This window comes from Budorcas taxicolor, chromosome 10, assembly GCF_023091745.1.
Source record: "Budorcas taxicolor isolate Tak-1 chromosome 10, Takin1.1, whole genome shotgun sequence".
Lineage (NCBI taxonomy): Eukaryota > Metazoa > Chordata > Mammalia > Artiodactyla > Bovidae > Budorcas > Budorcas taxicolor.
Genome location: NC_068919.1, coordinates 82,466,920 through 82,484,997, shown reverse-complemented (window position 1 = coordinate 82,484,997; position 18,078 = coordinate 82,466,920). Strand labels below are relative to the sequence as shown.

The following is an 18,078-nucleotide window of genomic DNA, read 5'->3' as shown; positions in this document are numbered from 1 at the left end:
GTCTCTTTTCCCCTCCAGTGTCTTAAAAAAGGCTTTAGACTTTGGTTTCCGAATCTCTGCCAATGCCTGGCCTGTTTAAAAATGACTTCCCTGGAGACGATGGCAAAGGGTGATGGTTGTCATATTTTTGTAACCTCAATCTTCAATACAGTTGTTCCAGTCCTCAGAAAATCTCTTCTGTTTACATAAGAGAGGTATCATTCACACAAAGATTACATTTAAAAATACACATTCCCCCTCAGCATGCCTGTTACTAATAACATTGCATGTTATGAAAGTGGAAAGTATTTAAGATGAAATTAATTTTCACCCAGCGAGCCACTTTGTTTGACTTTTTCGTTCCATTCGGTGTGTGTGGGGCACGGACTTGGCCAAAGGCACTTCTCATTGTCAGCAAGTTCACCTCCTTGTTTCTCTTTTTTGGGATTGATGCTGTTAGAAATGAGTTCCGGGCACATGGAGAGAAGTCTCATCTGGGATCGTATCGTACATTTCTTTTGTATTGGCTTCCAGAAGCTTGTTTTTCTAAATGGAAACCCTCTTCTCTCCAGTCGATGAGTTTTAGTATGCAGTTTTCTTTTCTTTCTCTCTTTCTTTCTCTTCCTTCCTTCATTCCATGGTTTTTCTCTTTCAGCAGAATTTCTGGAGTTGGAAGAGTTAACATCTTTTTTGGCAGCCTGTCAGAAGATCGTGGGCAGCCAGATAGCGGCTCCTTGCTTAGGACACCTCTCGGTAGTGTGTTCTTGTCAATTCTCATCCGTGTGATGCGGCTGGTCTCTGTTCCATGGAGGGAAGCTGGAGCCCCCAGGACACCCCGGACAGGCTGTGTGTCTGAGCTGCCCTCGACAGTACCGTGACACTGAGCTGCATCGCTTTAGCAGAGGGAGGCATTTAAGCTGGTGGGACACAGTCGCAAATGCTTCCCAGGAAATGGTTGCTCATTTTTGATCAATCTCATGGTCCTTGTTACTAACTTTGATTACATCAGCTTATGTGCAGTTCTGTTTTATAGCATTCTGATGGGCTTTCATTCCCCCTCTCAATTCATTGTCAGCTGGGTGACTATTATAATTTGATTACAGTTAGGTTTTGCAACTGCTAGATGCTTTCTGAGCTGTTCTGCCATTCTTGTGAGAGGGAAGATGCCCAGAGGTAGAAAAGGAGGTTTGTCCATGAGTAGCTTCCGAAAGATGCCTCAGAAGCTTCAGTGATTGTATCCTCCCAGTATAAGGAATTTGCTTTAAACTTTTTGGTAGAATCTGACGCTTTGACTTTTAAAAGAGTAAGAGGACAAATACTATATGATAACTACCTATATGGGGAATCTAAAAAATACAACAAACTAGTGATTATAGCAAAAAAGAAGCAGACTCACACATAAAGGGAACAAGCTAGTGGTTACCAGTGGGGAGAGGGAGGGAGAGAGGGGCAAGACAGGGGTAGGGAATTAAGAGGCATAAACTTTCATATATAAAATAAACTGCAAAATTACATTGTATAATACAGGGAATGTAGCCAATATTTTATAAGTGGAATATAACCTTTAAAAATTGTGAATCACTATATTGCACACCTGTAACATAAAATATTATACATCAAAGACACTTCAATAAAGAAATAAAGAGGACGGAAGAATCCATTTAAATTTTTCCCTTTTTTTCTTTTTTGCTCCTCTAAATATTTTGGTTAAGAAATATTTTAAACTTAGACCTCCCCACCCCCCCCCCACCCCCCACCCCCCCATTTTAATGTCACTGTGTCTCCAGAGACCAAAACAAAGGGGCATTCATAATGTCCCTTCAAAATGAGCTATCTGATTCTCCCTTTTGGCTCTGCAAGTCCCGTGGCTCTCCTCCTTCTGTCTTTTCCTCCTCCTCTTCTCTAAGAATCTCTCCTTTACCTGGTAGACATTATGTTACTACAGTTACAATTCCTGGGACCATTTATTCACCTCTGTCACGTGCCTATCATTTGTTAGGTATTTGATCTTATTGATTATGTTTGTGTTTTATTACATATGATCAATTATATCAATGTTATATTTTGGCGTTTGAAAAGGGCAGTATCTTAAAAATTAGTAGCATCACCCAAGGATACCAAAGATTCAGGAACCTAAAACTTACTGGGCTTAGTCAGATCACCACTCCAGTAAACCTTAAAGGTCTTTCTATTTGTGGATTAAACTTTGGGAATCAAATTATTTTGAGTCCCCCAAATTCAGCTGTTGTTGCTTTAAATGCTTCTTTCATTTGTTTTCTATCAGAAAGTTCTTCTTCTTCAAGTGTGTGGTTTTAAAAGATTGGTGCCTGTCCTTCTTCATCTCCTCACCCCTATAATAGCTCTGTGTTTACAGGGTGTTTCCGCGGACTCTCTAGTCTTTTCTATGAGGTGTTTCTCGTCTATTGTAATGGAAGTCTTTGTATCCATGCTGGTGGTTTCAGTCCAGTCTGGAGTGTCTTTGCTGGTTACTCCTGAGGAATAAGTGTGGCTAACGGGGCATGTTAAGGGGCAGGGGCCTCTGGGAGGAAGCTGGATGTACTAGCAGACTCCGTGCAGAAGGTTGTAGCAGAGCTACCTCCTTTCTGGAGGAGGACCTCATGCTTCCTTGGACAGGGACATGTTACTCTTTTGCGTGTGCTAAGTCACTTCAGTCGTGTTCGACTCTTTGCAGCCCCATGGACTGTAGCCCATCAGGCTCCTCTGTCCATGAGGTTCTCCAGGCAAGAATACTGGAGTGGGTTGCCCTCCTCCAGGGGATCTTCCTGACCCAGGGATCAAACCTGAGTCTCTTGTGTCTCGCACTGGCAGACAGGTTCTTTACCACTGGCACCACCTGGGAAGCCCCATATTACTTTTACTGGTGGTTTATTCTCGGGGTCCTAATTTCTCCATTAATGGGGTCTCTAAGTTCCCTGGTGGATTTGGTACAGGAAATAGAACCTGTTGGAGACCTGAAGCTGAGTTGGATTCTGCTGCTTGCCAAAACTCTTGACCCCCATTGTCTTGGTCTTCATAATTGCAAAATCTTCCCTGGCAGATGGGTGGGTGACTTCAGTTTCCTTCTGAGTGTGTTCTGGTTTCCCTGGCCTCATTGGCCCCGTTCTCTCTGTCTCCCTGCAGGCTTGGGGACCAGTTCTACAAGGAAGCCATTGAACACTGCCGGAGTTACAACTCCCGCCTGTGCGCAGAGCGCAGCGTGCGTCTCCCATTCCTGGACTCGCAGACCGGGGTGGCCCAGAACAACTGCTACATCTGGATGGAGAAGAGGCATCGAGGCCCAGGTGAGCCATGCCACCCCTGGGATGTGCTCACGTTAGGGCTCCCAGCCTGGATGCAGGCTGATCTGAGATTGTCCAGGAATCCTTGCAGCCTGGGTGGGCGTGGAGGTGGGACAGGCTGTACAGAGAGCCTGGAATACTTTCAAGAAACTCAACTGCTTCTGTAACTCTTGGCACATGCCCCGAGGATGATGCGGGACATTGAAAGCCACACTGGCGGGAAGGGGCAGAGTGAAAGAATTCAGGATGTTTAATCCCTAAAAGGGAAGACTAAGGCCATGACAGCTGCGTCACCTTTTACTCAGTGTGTTGGTGTAGCTTAGTGGTTATAAGCTGGAAATCTGAAGTCAGATTTTGGTTTGAGGCTGAGCTTTGTCATCAAACCTCTTGCCTTTAGGTTCTTCATCTGTAAAATGGGGATACTAATAGTACCTACTTTAGGGCTTTGTCAAGATTAAATGAAAATCTTCATAAAAACTCATAACCTGTGTTGAGCACATGGTATGTACTAAGGCTTCCCTGGTGGCTCAGTGGTAGAGAATCTGCCTGCTAATGCAGGTGATGTGGGCTCGATCCCTGGGTTGGGAAGATCCCCTGAAGAAGAAAATGGCCATCTACTCCAGTATTCTTGCCTGGGAAATCTCATGGACAGAGGAGTCTGGTGAGCCACAGTTCAGGGGTTGCAAAAGAATTGGATACAACTTAGTGATTAAGCAACCAAAACAACAAAGTATGTTTTCCAAAAATGCTGCCTGTTATTGTTGTTATTATTATTATTACTGTGATACTAGTCTTCTAGGCTTCAGAGAACAGAATAAAGACCACTGGGTGGAGATCAGGGAGGTAATTTAACAGTTTTCTGGCTCTATATTGGTACATTAAAAAGAATTATTATAAAAGGTTTCAAAGCCATGCAAAAGTGGAGAGAAGGGTAAAGTAAATTTCTGTGTATTGTTCACCCAGCCTCAACAGTGATCAGCTCATAGCCATTTGTTTCATTTATACTCACCTTCCACTTTCCTCCTTGAACCCAGGTTATTTTGAAGCAAATCAAGACAGCAATATTATTTCATCTGTAGATTTTTCAGTCTGTATCTCTAAGTGGTAAGAACATAAACAAACATACCAGCCATATCTATCAAAACTCAAAGTTAAAAATGAGACATTAATAGCATCAAATATTTGTTAAACATTTATTTCTCTGTGTAATTGAAATCAGGATCCAAATAGGACCTCTACATTAAACTTGGCTGATGTGTCTCTTAAGTCTCTTTAAATCTGTAGGTCTCTCTCTCTCTCTCACTTGTTACTTGTGGAAGAAACTGGGTTGTTTGCTCTGTAGGGTTTCCCAGAGTCTGGATTTTCTGATTGCATCCCCATGGTGTTATTCCTGTGAATTGGTAAAAACAGATTCAGGTTCAATTTTGGGGCAAGAACAGTTCCTAAGTGGTGATGTGTGCTTTCATCAGGAGCCTCATGGGTTCTGGGTATTTCTCTTTTATTGATGTTAGCAGCCCTTGATGAAAATTGCCTAGATGCTTTATTTTATTAAGGTTCAGAAATGGTGGCATTCAATTTGAGGCTATCATTATTTCTTCATTTATTAGGTCTATATCGTTTATAAAGAGAAGCATTTCCTTATTAAAATTTTGGTTATTGTGGGGTAGAGTGCACATATGAAAGTATGGATAAATTATTTTCCCCCTTTGCTGCTGCTGCTGCTAAGTTGCTTCAGTTGTGTCTGACTCCGTGTGACCCCATAGACGGCCTCCTACCAGGCTCCTCTGTCCCTAGGATTCTCCAGGCAAGAACACTGGAGTGGGTTGCCATTTCCTTCTCCAATTTTCCCCCTTTAGTTATCAGTTTTCAAAATAATGAGCTGGTTCCCTTGTATTCTCCAAAGATGATCAATAAAGTTATTATGATTATCTTGAGTACCATCATGAATCCACAGACTTAAACATATTGGATAATTTTAATCCATTGCAGCTATTATTCTTATCAATGCTTAAATTGCCCCCCATCTTTGGACAGCTCATTTGGTAAAGAATCTACCTGCAATGCAGGAGACCCCGGTTTGATTCCTGGATGGGGAAGATCTGCTGGAGAAGGGATAGGCTACGCATTCCAGTATTCTTGGGCTTCCCTTGTGAAAGAATCCGCCTGCAATGTGGGAGACCTGGGTTCGATCCCTGGGTTGGGAAGATCCCCTGGAGAAGGGACCAGCTACCCACTCCAGTATTCTGGCCTGGAGAATTCCATGGGCTGTGTATAGTCCATGGGGTCGCAAACAGTCAGACACGACTGAGCGACTTTCACTTTCACTTTGGACAGTAGGGTTTATGTCCAATGCTAGTGTGCTGAAACAGCCTAGTAGTTTCTGTAGCATCCTTGCTATCCTAAATTTGGGACAGATGTTTCAGGCTCATCTTGTGCACATCCTGCCCCAGACCCTGAATCAGCTATTTCTTTAAGAAGCCCCATTTCCTCTTTGTAAGACTATTATTTGGAGACTACAGTCTGGTGGCGCCTGTTGCTCCTGGGCTGGTTGTTGATTCTAGGACTTTTCAGTGAGCAGAACTAAGAAATATGATTTCTTGTTTCTTTTTTCTTGTTTCTCTATTTAAGAGAAAACACATTGTTAAATTTACTGATATAGCCCATTCAATTCAGTTTTACCCAGTTTTAACTTAACTATCTTCATTCTCTATCTCCTCTCTCCCACACTGAAAAGAATACTGGCTCTTTATGATGCCAGCATAGTTTTTTTGCTTTATTCTGCAATAGACCCACAACAATATCAGAATAAAATGAGACTACCAGCAATAAGGTGACTGAAATGGTATAAGCTTTTATTTCTTTCTTTGCAGTTTTTTTGTTGTCTTTAGCATATTTCCTATTAAGGATGTAGAGTCAAATTACTGTGTTTTAAGGTCGCTTGAAATAGTTCCTCAGTGTGTTTGAGGTACTAACTCAATACATAGTTGGATTTATTTGTTTGTTTATTTATTTATTTATTTTTGCTTTCTCTTATTAGGTTTTACTGTTTTTTTTTAAATTGTATGTAATTACCTTGTCTTTTTAAAATTAACTTTTTATCTTGAAATAATTGTAGATAGACAGGAAGTTGTAAACGTAGTACAGAGAGAGCCCCTCGTGCCCTTCACCCAGTTTCTCCTAAGGGATATATCTTGTGAATTATCGCACAATATCAAAACCAGAAAAGTGACACTGCTGACATGTATGTGGGTAGCTCTGTGCCATTTTATCACATGTATAGATTTATGGAACCACCACCACAATTGAGATACAAAACTATTCCATCACCACAAAGACCTTCCTCGTCCTGCCCTTTGATAGTCACACCCGCCTCTTCTCTCTTCATTTAAGTCCCTTTACCCTCTTGCATTTGTAATATAGTATCTTAAACATTTCCTCCACATACATTGAAAACCACATCAGACAGGCTTCTAATTTTCGCTTCAACTGCCAAACATAATTTAGAAACCTTAAGAGACGCGTCTATTGCATTCACTCATATCCTTGCCCTTTTGCTGTTGCTTCTTTCTTTCTGATGCCCCAAGATGCCTGCTTTTATAATTCCTTTCTGATTAAGTGTTTTCTTTAACCATTCTTTTAAAGTAGGTCTGATAGTAACAACTCTTGGTTTTCCTTCTTCTGACAGTGTCTTGATTTTCCTGTTATTCCTTTTTTTTTTTTTTTGTATTTGTTTTTGGCCATGCCGTACTTGATGGACGTGAATCTGAGTGAACTCCGGGAGCTGGTGATGGACAGGGAGGCTTGGCGTGCTGCGATTCATGGGGTTGCAAAGAGTCGGACATGACTGAGCGACTGAACTGAACTGAACTGAACACAAGATATGAGATCTTAGTTCCCTGATCAGGGATCAAAGCTGTGCCCCCTGCAGTGAAGCATAGGGTCCTAACCACTGGGCCACCAGGGAATTTCACCCTTCATTCTTGAAGGACATTTATTTTGTTATTGGATATAAAATTCTGGGATGATAGTCCTTTTATTTTAACACTTAAAAATTGTCTTCCTTCTTCCTTTCAGCCTCAGTAGTTTGTGATGAGAAATCTGCCATCATTCAGATTATTTTCTCTTGAAAGTGAGGTGTCATTTTTCTCTCATTGATTTTGAAAGCTTTTGTTTTTTAGTTTTCAGAAATTTGATTTTCATATGTCTTGGTGTAGATTTCTTTGAGTTTATCCTTTTCAGAATTTGCTCAGCTTCTTGAATCTGTAGGTTTATATATATATATATTTTTGCCAAATTTGGAAAATTTTCAATCATTATTTCTTTGATTATAAGTTTTAGTGTCACTCTTTTCCCCTTCTTCTTCTGGGATTCCACTAGGAAAGAAAATTCTGGGACTTCAAAATGTCAAATCTTTTGTTATAGACTCAGAAGTCCCCCAGGCTCCCTTCTCTCTGCATCTTCCTTCTCCCTCTCCTCCTTCCTTCCTTTTTTTCAAGTCTGTTGGGTCACCTCTGTTATATTCTCTCCAGGTTCATGACTTCTTCTATCTGTTCTATCCATTCTGCTGTTAAGCCCTTTCACTGAGGGTCTGTTTTGTTCCCGTTATCATCTTTTTCAGCTCTAAAATCTCCATTTGGTTCTTCTTTATATCTTCTATTTCTTTGTGGGACTTTGTAGTTTTCCATTTGTCTCAGGCGCTAACAATTATTTGTTTGGAACATTCTTGTGATGGTGACTTTAAAACTCTTCTCAGACAGTTCTACCAAGCGGTGGTGTTTCGGTGTTGGTGTCTGTTGTCTTTTCTCACTCAAGTTGAGACATTCTTGGTTCTTCATAGGACCGATTTTGATTGAATCCTGGACATTTTGACTGTAATGTTGTGAGACTCCAGATGTCACTTAAATCTATTTTCACACACCTCCTCTGACGCTGTGCTGACAGGGGAAGAGAGGTGCTCCTTGTTACTGTCGGATGGATGTGGAAGTCCAGGGTCCCCGTTCAGTCTCTGCTGACTCCCCAGCGGGGAGGAGTACCTCATTATTGCTGGGTGGAGGTGGGAGTTCAGACTCCCCACTAAGCCTTCACCAATGCCACCCTAGTTGGGAGGAGGAAGCATGCCTTATTACTGGTCCCTATACAGCCTCCACTGATGCCATGGAGTGTCACTTGCCCTCCTCTGACACTAAACCAGCAAGGATATTAGGATGTCCTGCTGGGCTGGCTCTTCCCTGGTCCTTCAGCTAGAGAGAGCAGGATTTCCTTGGGGCTTTTTGGGTCTACGTTTGTTGGTGTTTCTGGATAATCAGCTTTTCTACAACTCAGTCTGGCTTGTATAAAACAAAACAAACAGATGCCCAAAACTTGCCGCCCTGTCATTTCTTGGGTTTGAAAGTCCCTAGCTGGTCATTCTCTTTACCTTTCAGTATCTTATTTTTGTTGTATAAACAATGTCTAGGAGTTTTAGTTGGGCCTAATGGGAGGAATATGGGAGAGTATATCTACTCTATCTTTCCAGAAGCAGAAGTCCCTGGGTTGCTTTTTTTATTAAAAAAAAAAAAGTTAACAGCTCTATTGAATTATAACTGACATACAGCAATCTGCACATATTTAACATGTGCAATTTGATAAGTTTTAACATGTATATACCTGTGAAACCATCACCATAATCAATATAATGAACATATCCGTGACTCCCCAAAGCTTCCCTGTGTCACTTGTAATCCATCCCCTCTTTTCTTCCTCCTCCCTCTATCTTTCATCTCTCCCAAGCCCCAGTCATGCTTTCTCTACTGGAATCATACAGTATGTACTTCTTTTTTGGTGACTGGTGGATAGGGTCCTGACTTCTTTCACTCAGCATAATTATTTTGAAATCATCCATGCTCTAGCATGTATCAATGATTTATTTGTTGTTTATGCTGAGTAATATTCTATTATATGGCTACATCACAGTTTATTCCTCTGTTGGTGGACATTTTGATTTGTTTTTAGTTTTTGGCTGTTATAAATAGAGCTGCTGTGAACATTTGTGTATAGGCCTTCACATGGACATATACTTTCATTTCTCCTTGGTAAAGTACCTAGGAGTGTACTGGCTATAAGGAAGGTCTGTATTTTACCTTTTAAGAAACTGTCAGGCTGTTTTTCAAAGTGGTTGTATGATTTTATATCCACCCCAACAATGTACAAGAGTTCCAGTTCCTTTATATTCTCACTAACACTTGGTATGGTCAACTTTTTAAAGTTTTAGCTATTCTTAGTTTTATACAGTGGTATCTCATTGTGGTTTTACTTTGTATTTCCCTAATTAATGATGTTGAAGATCTTTATATGTGCTTATTTTACCATCCTTTGGTAAAATGTTCAAACCCTTAGACTATTTTAAAATTGGGTTGTTTGTTGGTTTTCTTATAAACGAAAATAGATAGTTCTTTATATATATTAGATTCAAGACCTCTCCAAATTTGTCCTTCTGTTTTGAAGTTGTTTTGGCTACTCTAGGTTCTTTGCGCTTCCATAGGAATTTTATAATCAGTTTGTCAGTTTCTACAAAACACATGGAATTTTGATTGAGATTGTGTGGAGTCTATAGATCAACTTGGGGAAAACTGAGATTTCTTAATGTTGAATCTTCTAACCCATGGATATAATGTATCTCCCCATTTAGTATTATTCTTTTTAATTTTTCTGATCAATCACTTTTAGTTTTCAGTGTACAGGTCTTTCACATTTTTGTCAGCTTTATCTCTATATACTTAATATTTTTGATGATATTATAAATAGATTTTTAAAATTTAAATTTTCTGGTTTTTCTTTGCTAGTGTACAGAATGCAATTATTTTTGTGTATTCACTTATGTCCTATAACTCATTTATTGCTATACTCATTTATTCTAGTAGCTTTCTATAGATTGCATAGCATTTTCTCTATAGTTGATTATGCTAGTGAATGAACAAAGCTTTATTTATTTTACTTGTCTATGTAAAGTAACATATTGTCTATGTAAAACGACAAGTACTATCTATGCAAAATAACAAGTATTGTACTGGAATGTCCAGGACAATATTAAGTAAACGTGGTAAGAGTGAACATCCTTTTGTTGTTCCTGATCCTAAGGTGAGAGCATTCGTTCTTTCATCTTTAAGTATGATGCTAGCTGTAGTTTTTTTTTTTTTGCTGTACCACACGGCATGTAGGATCTTAGTTCCCCAACCATGGGTCTAACCCTGGCCCCTTGCAGTAAAAGCATGGAGTCTTAACCACTGGACTGCCAGGAAAGTCCCAGCTGTAGGTTCTTTATAGTTGCTCTTTATCAAATCGAGGATGCTCCTATCTCGAGTTTGACAGTTATTTAAATCAGTATTTGGTATTGGTTTTGTCAATTGATTTTGCTGAGTCTATTGAGATGATTATGTGATTTTGCTTTTGTTAATTGTTAATATGATGAATTATACTGACTGATTTTTGAATGTTAAACTAACATTGCATTTCTAGGATAAACCCTACTTTGTCATGACATGTTATCCTTTTTATATATTGGCAGATTCACTTTGCTAAAGTTTAATTAGAACTTTTGCATCTATCTTTATGACAAATGTTAGTCTATAGGTTTTTTTTTTTCTTCTCCTTGTTGTGTCTCTGTCTGGTTTAGGTATTTGGATGGTGTTGGCTTCATTTAATGAGTTGGGAAATATTCTCTCCTTTTCAGTTTTCTGGAAGGATTTATATGTAGAACTGATATTAGTTATGTAGAATTGATATTAGTTATGTAGAATTGATACTAGTAGCTGCAGCATGCAGGCTCCGTAGCTGTGGCTTCCAGGCCCCAGAGTGCACGGCTCTTAATAGCGGTGGCACTTGGGCTGAGTAGTTGTAGCACATGGGCTTAGTTGCTTGGCAGCATGTGGAATTTTCCCGGACCAGGGATAGAACCTGTCTCCCTTGCACTGGCAGGTGGATTCTTAACCACTGTGCCACTAGGGAAGTCCTAAATTTAAGTTCTTTAATAGATATATAGGGCTATTCAGGCTATTTCATCTTCAGTGAGCCTTGGTAGTTTGTGACTTAAAGGGACATGTCCATCTCATCTAAGTTATGCAAAATGAGTTGCATAAGATTGTTCATACTGTTGTTGTAGTATCTTTTTATTATGTGTAGGATCTGTTGTGGTATATCCTCTGTTATTCCTTTTATTGGTAAATTTGAATTTTTTCTTTCACTTGATCAGTCTGATTAAAGGTTTATCAATTTTATTGATTTCTTGAAAGAAATAGCTCTTGGTGGAAGTGATTTTTTCAAATTTTTCTGTTTTATATTTTACAGTTTCTGTTCTGATCTTTAGTTTTCCTTTCTTCTATTTTACTTTGGATTTAATTTGCTCTTCTGCTTATTTCTCAAAGTAGAAACTGAAGTCAATGATTTGCAGTCTTTCTTCTTTTGTAATATAATTTCTCCCTAAGAATGAGAGTTTAGCTCATTCTTTAGCCTCGTTTCATAAATTTTGGTATTGTTTTCATTTTATTCAATTGAAATGTTTTCTAATTTCCCATTTTTATTTCTTCTTCGTCCATAAATTATTTAGAAGTATGTTATTTAGTTTCCAAACAGTTGGGAGATTTTCCAGAGATATGCCTTTTATTTATTTCTACTTTAATACCATATGGTCAGAGAATGCTCTGTATGACTTGGATCCTTTTAAATTTACTGAGACTTGTTTTATGGCCCAGAATATGGCCTGTCATGGATAAGTGTTCTCTTTAATCTGGAAAAGAATGTGTATTTTCCTGTTGTTAGTTGAAATGTCCTATAAATATCAATTAAATCAAGTTATTGATAGTACTGTTCAAATTTTCTACATTCTTACCAATTTTTATATTTGTTCTGTAAATTATCAAGAGAGTAAATTGAAATTTCTGACTGTAATTGTGAGTTTTACTATTTCATCTGGTGATTCTTTTAGTTTTTGCTCCATATATTTTGAAACTCTATTATTAGATACATAAACATTTAGGATTATTATGTTCTCTTGATAAATTGATTGCTTTGTCATTTTGTAATGACCCTTGAAATCTGTTAATATTCTTTATTTTGGAATTTGCGTTCTCTAATATTAATATAACCATTCCAATTCTACTTTGATTAGCATTAATATGGTGTATTTTTTTCATCTTTTACTTTTAACCTATTTGAGACTTTATGTTAAAAGTAGATTTTTTAATAGGTAGTATTTGGCTATGTCTTGCTTTTTAAATGTAATTTGATGATCTTTGTTTTGTTAATTTGGGTATTTAGACCATTTAAATTTAATGTGATTATTTTTATAGTTAGGTTTAAATTCTAACTATAAAAAAATCATTTTGCTATTTGTTTCCTATTTATCCATCTGTTTGTTTCCTTTTTTCTCATTTTCTTTCAGGGATTAATTAAATTTTTTTGACTCCATTTTCTCTCATTTTTTTGGCTTATTAACTAAAACTCTTTCTTTTGTTATTTTAATGTTTGCTTGGTATTTATGGTATGCGTATTTAACTAATTATAGTTTACCTTCAAGTGATATTATACTGCTTGGTGAATAGTGTAAGGACTCTACAATAGTATGCTGGTAAACAGAATAATACTATCCTACCCCAAAGACTTGAGCATTCCTTTACTAGCGTGTGAGATGAGTGCAATTGTGCGGTAGTTTGAGCATTCTTTGGCATTGCCTTTCTTTGGGATTGGAATGAAAACTGACCTTTTCCAGTCCTGTGGCCACTGCTGAGTTTTCCAAATTTGCTGGCATATTGAGTGCAGCACTTTCATAGCATCATCTTTCAGGATTTGAAATAGCTCAACTGGAATTCCATCACCTCCACTAGCTTTGTTCATAGTGATGCTTTCTAAGGCCCACTTGACTTCACATTCGAGGATGTCTGGCTCTAGGTGACTGATCATACCATTGTGATTATCTTGGTCATGCAGATCTTTTTTGTATAGTTCTTCTGTGTATTCTTGCCACCTCTTCTTAATATCTTCTGCTTCTGTTAGGTCCATACCACTTCTGTCCTTTGTCGAGCCCATCTTTGCATGAAATGTTCCCTTGGTATCTCTAATTTTCTTGAAGAAATCTCTAGTCTTTCCCATTCTATTGTTTTCCTCTATTTCTTTGCATTGATCGCTGAAGAAGGCTTTCTTATCTCTTCTTGCTATTCTTTGGAACTCTGCATTCAGATGCTTATATCTTTCCTTTTCTCCTTTGCTTTTTGCTTCTCTTCTTTTCACAGCTATTTGCTTCTCTTCTTTTCTCTTCTTTTCACAGGCCTCCCCAGACAGCCATTTTACTTTTTTGCATTTCTTTTCCATGGGGATGGTCATGATCCCTGTCTCCTGTACAATGTCACAAACCTCCGTCCATAGTTCATCAGGCACTCTGTCTATCAGATCTAGTCCCTTAAATCTATTTTTCACTTCTACTGTATAATCAAAAGTGATTTGATTTAGGTCACACCTGAATGGTCTAGTGGTTTTCCCTACTTTCTTCAGTTTAGTCTGAATTTGGCAATAAGGAGCTCATGATCTGAGCCACAGTCAGCTCCCGGTCTTGGTTTTGCTGACTGTATAGAGCTTCTCCATCTTTGGCTGCAAAGAATATAATCAATCTGATATCGGTGTTGACCATCTGGTGATGTCCATGTGTAGAGTCTTCTCTTGTGTTGTTGGAAGAGGGTATTTGCTATGACCAGTGCATTTTCTTGGCAAAACTGTATTAGCCTTTGCCCTGCTTCATTCCGCATTCCAAGGCCAAATTTGCCTGTTACTCCAGGTGTTTCTTGACTTCCTACTTTTGCATTCCAGTCCCCTATAATGAGAAGGACATCTTTTTTGGGTGTTAGTTCTAAAAGGTCTTGTAGGTCTTCATAGAACCATTCAACTTCAGCTTCTTCAGCATTACTGGTTGGGGCCTAGACTTGGATTACTGTGATATTGAATGGTTTGCCTTGGAAACGTGAACTTCCAGATGTTCAAGCTGGTTTTAGAAAAGGCGGAGGAATCAGAGATCAAATTGCCGACATCCGCTGGATCATCAAAAAAGCAAGAGAGTCCCAGAACAACATCTATTTCTGCTTTATTGACTATGCCAAAGCCTTTGACTGCATGGATCACTTCTAACATGTATACTATCATGTAAGAATTGAATCGCCAGTCTATGTCTGATGCAGGATACAGCATGCTTGGGGCTGGTGCATGGGGATGACCCACAGAGATGTTATGGGGAGGGAGGTGGGAAGGGGGTTCATGTTTGGGAACGCATGTAAGAATTAAAGATTTTAAAATTAAAAAAAAAACAACAACACAATAAATTGTGGAAAATTCTGAAAGAGATGGGCATACGAGACCACCTGACCTGCCTCTTGAGAAACCTATATGCAGGTCAGGAAGCAACAGTTAGAACTGGACATGAAACAACAGACTGGTTCCAAATAGGAAAAGGAGTACACCAAGGCTGTATATTGTCACCCTGCTTATTTAACTTATATGCAGAGTACATCATGGGAAATGCTGGGCTGGAAGAAGCACAAGCTGGAATCAAGATTGCTGGGAGAAATATCAATCACCTCAGATATGCAGATGACACCACCCTTATGGCAGAAAATGAAGAGGAGCTAAAAAGCCTCTTGATGAAAGTGAAAGAGGAGAGTGAAAAAGTTGGCTTAAAGCTCAACATTCAGAAAACGAAGATTATGGCATCTGGTCTCATCACTTCATGGGAAATAGGTGGGGAAACAGTGGAAACAGTGTCAGACTTTATTTTGGGGGGCTCCAAAATCACTGCAGATGGTGATTGCAGCCAAGAAATTAAAAGACGCTTACGCCTTGGAAGAAAAGTTATGACCAACCTAGATAACATATTCAAAAGCAGAGACATTACTTTGCCAACAAAGGTCCGTCTCGTCAAGGCTATGGTTTTTCCTGTGGTCATGTATGGATGCGAGAGTTGGACTGTGAAGAAAGCTCAGCGCCGAAGAATTGATGCTTCTGAACTGTGGTGTTGGAGAAGACTCTTGAGAGTCCCTTGGACTGCAAGGAGATCCAACCAGTCCATTCTAAAGGAGATCAACCCTGGGTGTTCTTTGGAAGGAATGATGCTAAAGCTGAAACTCCAGTACTTTGGCCACCTGATGTGAAGAGTTGACTCATTGGAAAAGACTCTGATGCTGGGAGGGATTGGGGGCAGGAGGAAAAGGGTACGACAGAGGATGAGATGGCTGGATGGCATCACCGACTCGATGGACGTGAGTTTGAGTGAACTCCAGGAGATGGTGATGGACAGGGAGGCCTGGCGTGCTGCGATTCATGGGGTCGCAGAGAGTCGGACACGACTGAGCGACTGAACTGACCGACTGACCCCAAAGATGCACATAGCTTAATCCCTGGAATCTGTGAACATATTATTTTACATGGCAAAAAAGGACTTTGTTAATGTGATCAAGTTAATGAACTTGATATAGAGAGCTTACCCTAGATTATTCAAATGGGCCCAGATGTAATCATAATGGTCTTTAAAAGAGGGGGCAGGATGGTCAGAGTCAGAGTGGGAGATGTGACAGCAGAAGCAGAAGCTGAAGTGATGCGACAGAGGAAGGGGCCGCCATCCAACGAGTGTAAGTGGCATCTAGAAGTCTGCAAAGGCAAGGAAGTAGGCTCTCCCTCAGAGCCTCCTGAAGGCATGCAGTTCTGCTCACACCATGATGTTAGCTCATTCAGTAAGACTAATTTTGGAATTCTGACCTCTGGAATTGTAAAATAATAAATTCATATTGTTTTAAGACTCTCTGTGGTGATGCTTTACAGCAGCAGCATTTGGAAACTAATACAAGTGTACTTTAACATAGAAGTATTGACTATTGACCTTTGTGCAATTGCTGTCATACATTTTGGTGTAAACCTCATATTACATTGTGATTATTTTGTTTAGTCCACATCTTTTAAAGAATTTTGAATAATAAGAAAAACTTCTTATATGATTACTGATATACTGGAAGTCATTTCTAATGTTCTTTATTTCTTTGTGTAGATCCTTAATTAGATCTAGTATCAATTTCCTTCTGCCTAAAGTTTTTCTTTTAACATTTCTTGTAGTCTAAGCCTGTTGATGATTAATTCTTTCAACTTTTGTGTATCTGAAAATATCTTTAGCTTGCCTTAGTTTTTTAAAAGTTCTTTTTGCCGAGTATAGTCTCTAAATTGACACGTTTCTTTTTTCCTTTTCAGTATTACAATGATTGAACTACTGTTTTCTTGCTTGCAGAGTTTCTCATGAGAAATCATCCTTATCTTTGTTCCTTTATTTGTAATAGAGCTCTTTTCTCTGGCTGCTTTTAATGTTTTCTCTTTATCAATGTTTTTGAGCAATTCTGATTATGATGTACATTTCTACAGTTTTTCTCATGCTTTTTATACTTAGTTCTGTTGGAACTGCAGGTTTATAGTTTTCATCAGACTGTGAAAATATCAAGCCCTGTTTCTACAAATATTTTTTTTTCCCTCTCTTCTCTTTAGGGATGCTAATTAGACACATAGTAGGTTGTTTGAAGTTGTCCCACTGTGCTGTTCTGCTTTTTTTTTTTTAATTCTCATTTTCTCATGGATTTTTATTTTAGATAGTTTCTATTGCTGTGTTTTTAAGTGTTCTAATCTTTTTTTCTCCAATGTCTAATCTGACCTTAATTCCATCCAGTATGTTTTTAATCTCACACATTGTAGTTTTCATTTTTATAAGTTAAATTTGAGTCTTTTAAAACAGACTGTTTTAAGCTTTTAAACATGTGGAATATAAATAATAACTGTTTTAGTGTCTTTCTGCTAATTCTAACATCAGTGTCAATTCTGGGTTGGCTTTAATTGGTTCCCCCCACTCCCCCATTGTAGGCCATTTTGTAGCTTCTTTACATGGCTTGTAATTTTGAATTGGATGCCCAACATTGTGAATTTTACCTTGCTGGGTACTGTATATATTTTTTTATTTCCATAGATTTTCTGGAACTTTGTTTTGGGTCACTGTCAAGTTACTTGGAAACAGTTTGATCTTTTCTTGGCTTACTTTTAACTTGAACAGTGCTTAATCTAGGGCTAATTCCCCATTAGCAAGGCAAGACCATTCTCTGTACCCTACCCAGTGCTCCATGAATCATGAGGCTTTCCCAATGTGCTGGTGGGAACAGACTGTTCCCAGCCCCTAGTGCACACCAGGCACACTTATGTTTTTTCAGGTGGTTCTTCTCTTGCATTTAGTAGTTTCCTCACAAGCATGCTGTGATCAATACTGAGCTGAATACTTGAAGGAGACCCTTTGTGTATCTCCACAGTTCTTTCTCTGAGCAGCTTTCTTGTATTTGCTGTTCTTTTTTGTTTTTAATTATTTTAAAGTGTGTATTCATTTATTTAAATTTTGGCTGCACAAGGTCTTGTTGCAGCACATGGGCTCTGCATGGTGGCACATGGGCTTTCTTTTCCTGTGGCACACGGACTTAGTTGCTCTTCGGCACGTGGAATCTTAGTTCCCCAACCAGGGATTGAATTCACGTGCTCTGCATTGGAAGGCAAGTTCTTAACCACTGGACCACCAGGGAAATCCCTGTTTACTATTCTTTTCCTTGGATTCTAGTCACCTTGGTCTTCCCAAACTCTCAGCTCTTTCTCTTCAACTCAAGAAGTCAGCTGAGTTCCACCCATGTTCCTCCTCCATGTGCTGCGCTCTGGAGACTCTCTCAAGCAAGTAAGCTGGGGCAATCACAGGGCTCACCTTGCTCATTTTCTGTAT

General features: G+C 39.0%; 1 protein-coding gene across 1 annotated transcript in view; it reads left to right on the top strand.

Annotated features, from left to right (window-relative positions):
• The window catches only part of DPF3 (double PHD fingers 3), a 275,837-nt gene that overhangs the window by 113,511 nt on the left and 144,248 nt on the right, over positions 1-18,078 (top strand). Inside the window, exon 2 of the mRNA XM_052647385.1 lies at positions 3,121-3,281. Within this exon, the coding sequence (XP_052503345.1) occupies positions 3,121-3,281 (161 nt within the window). The remainder of the gene's footprint in view (positions 1-3,120; positions 3,282-18,078) is intronic.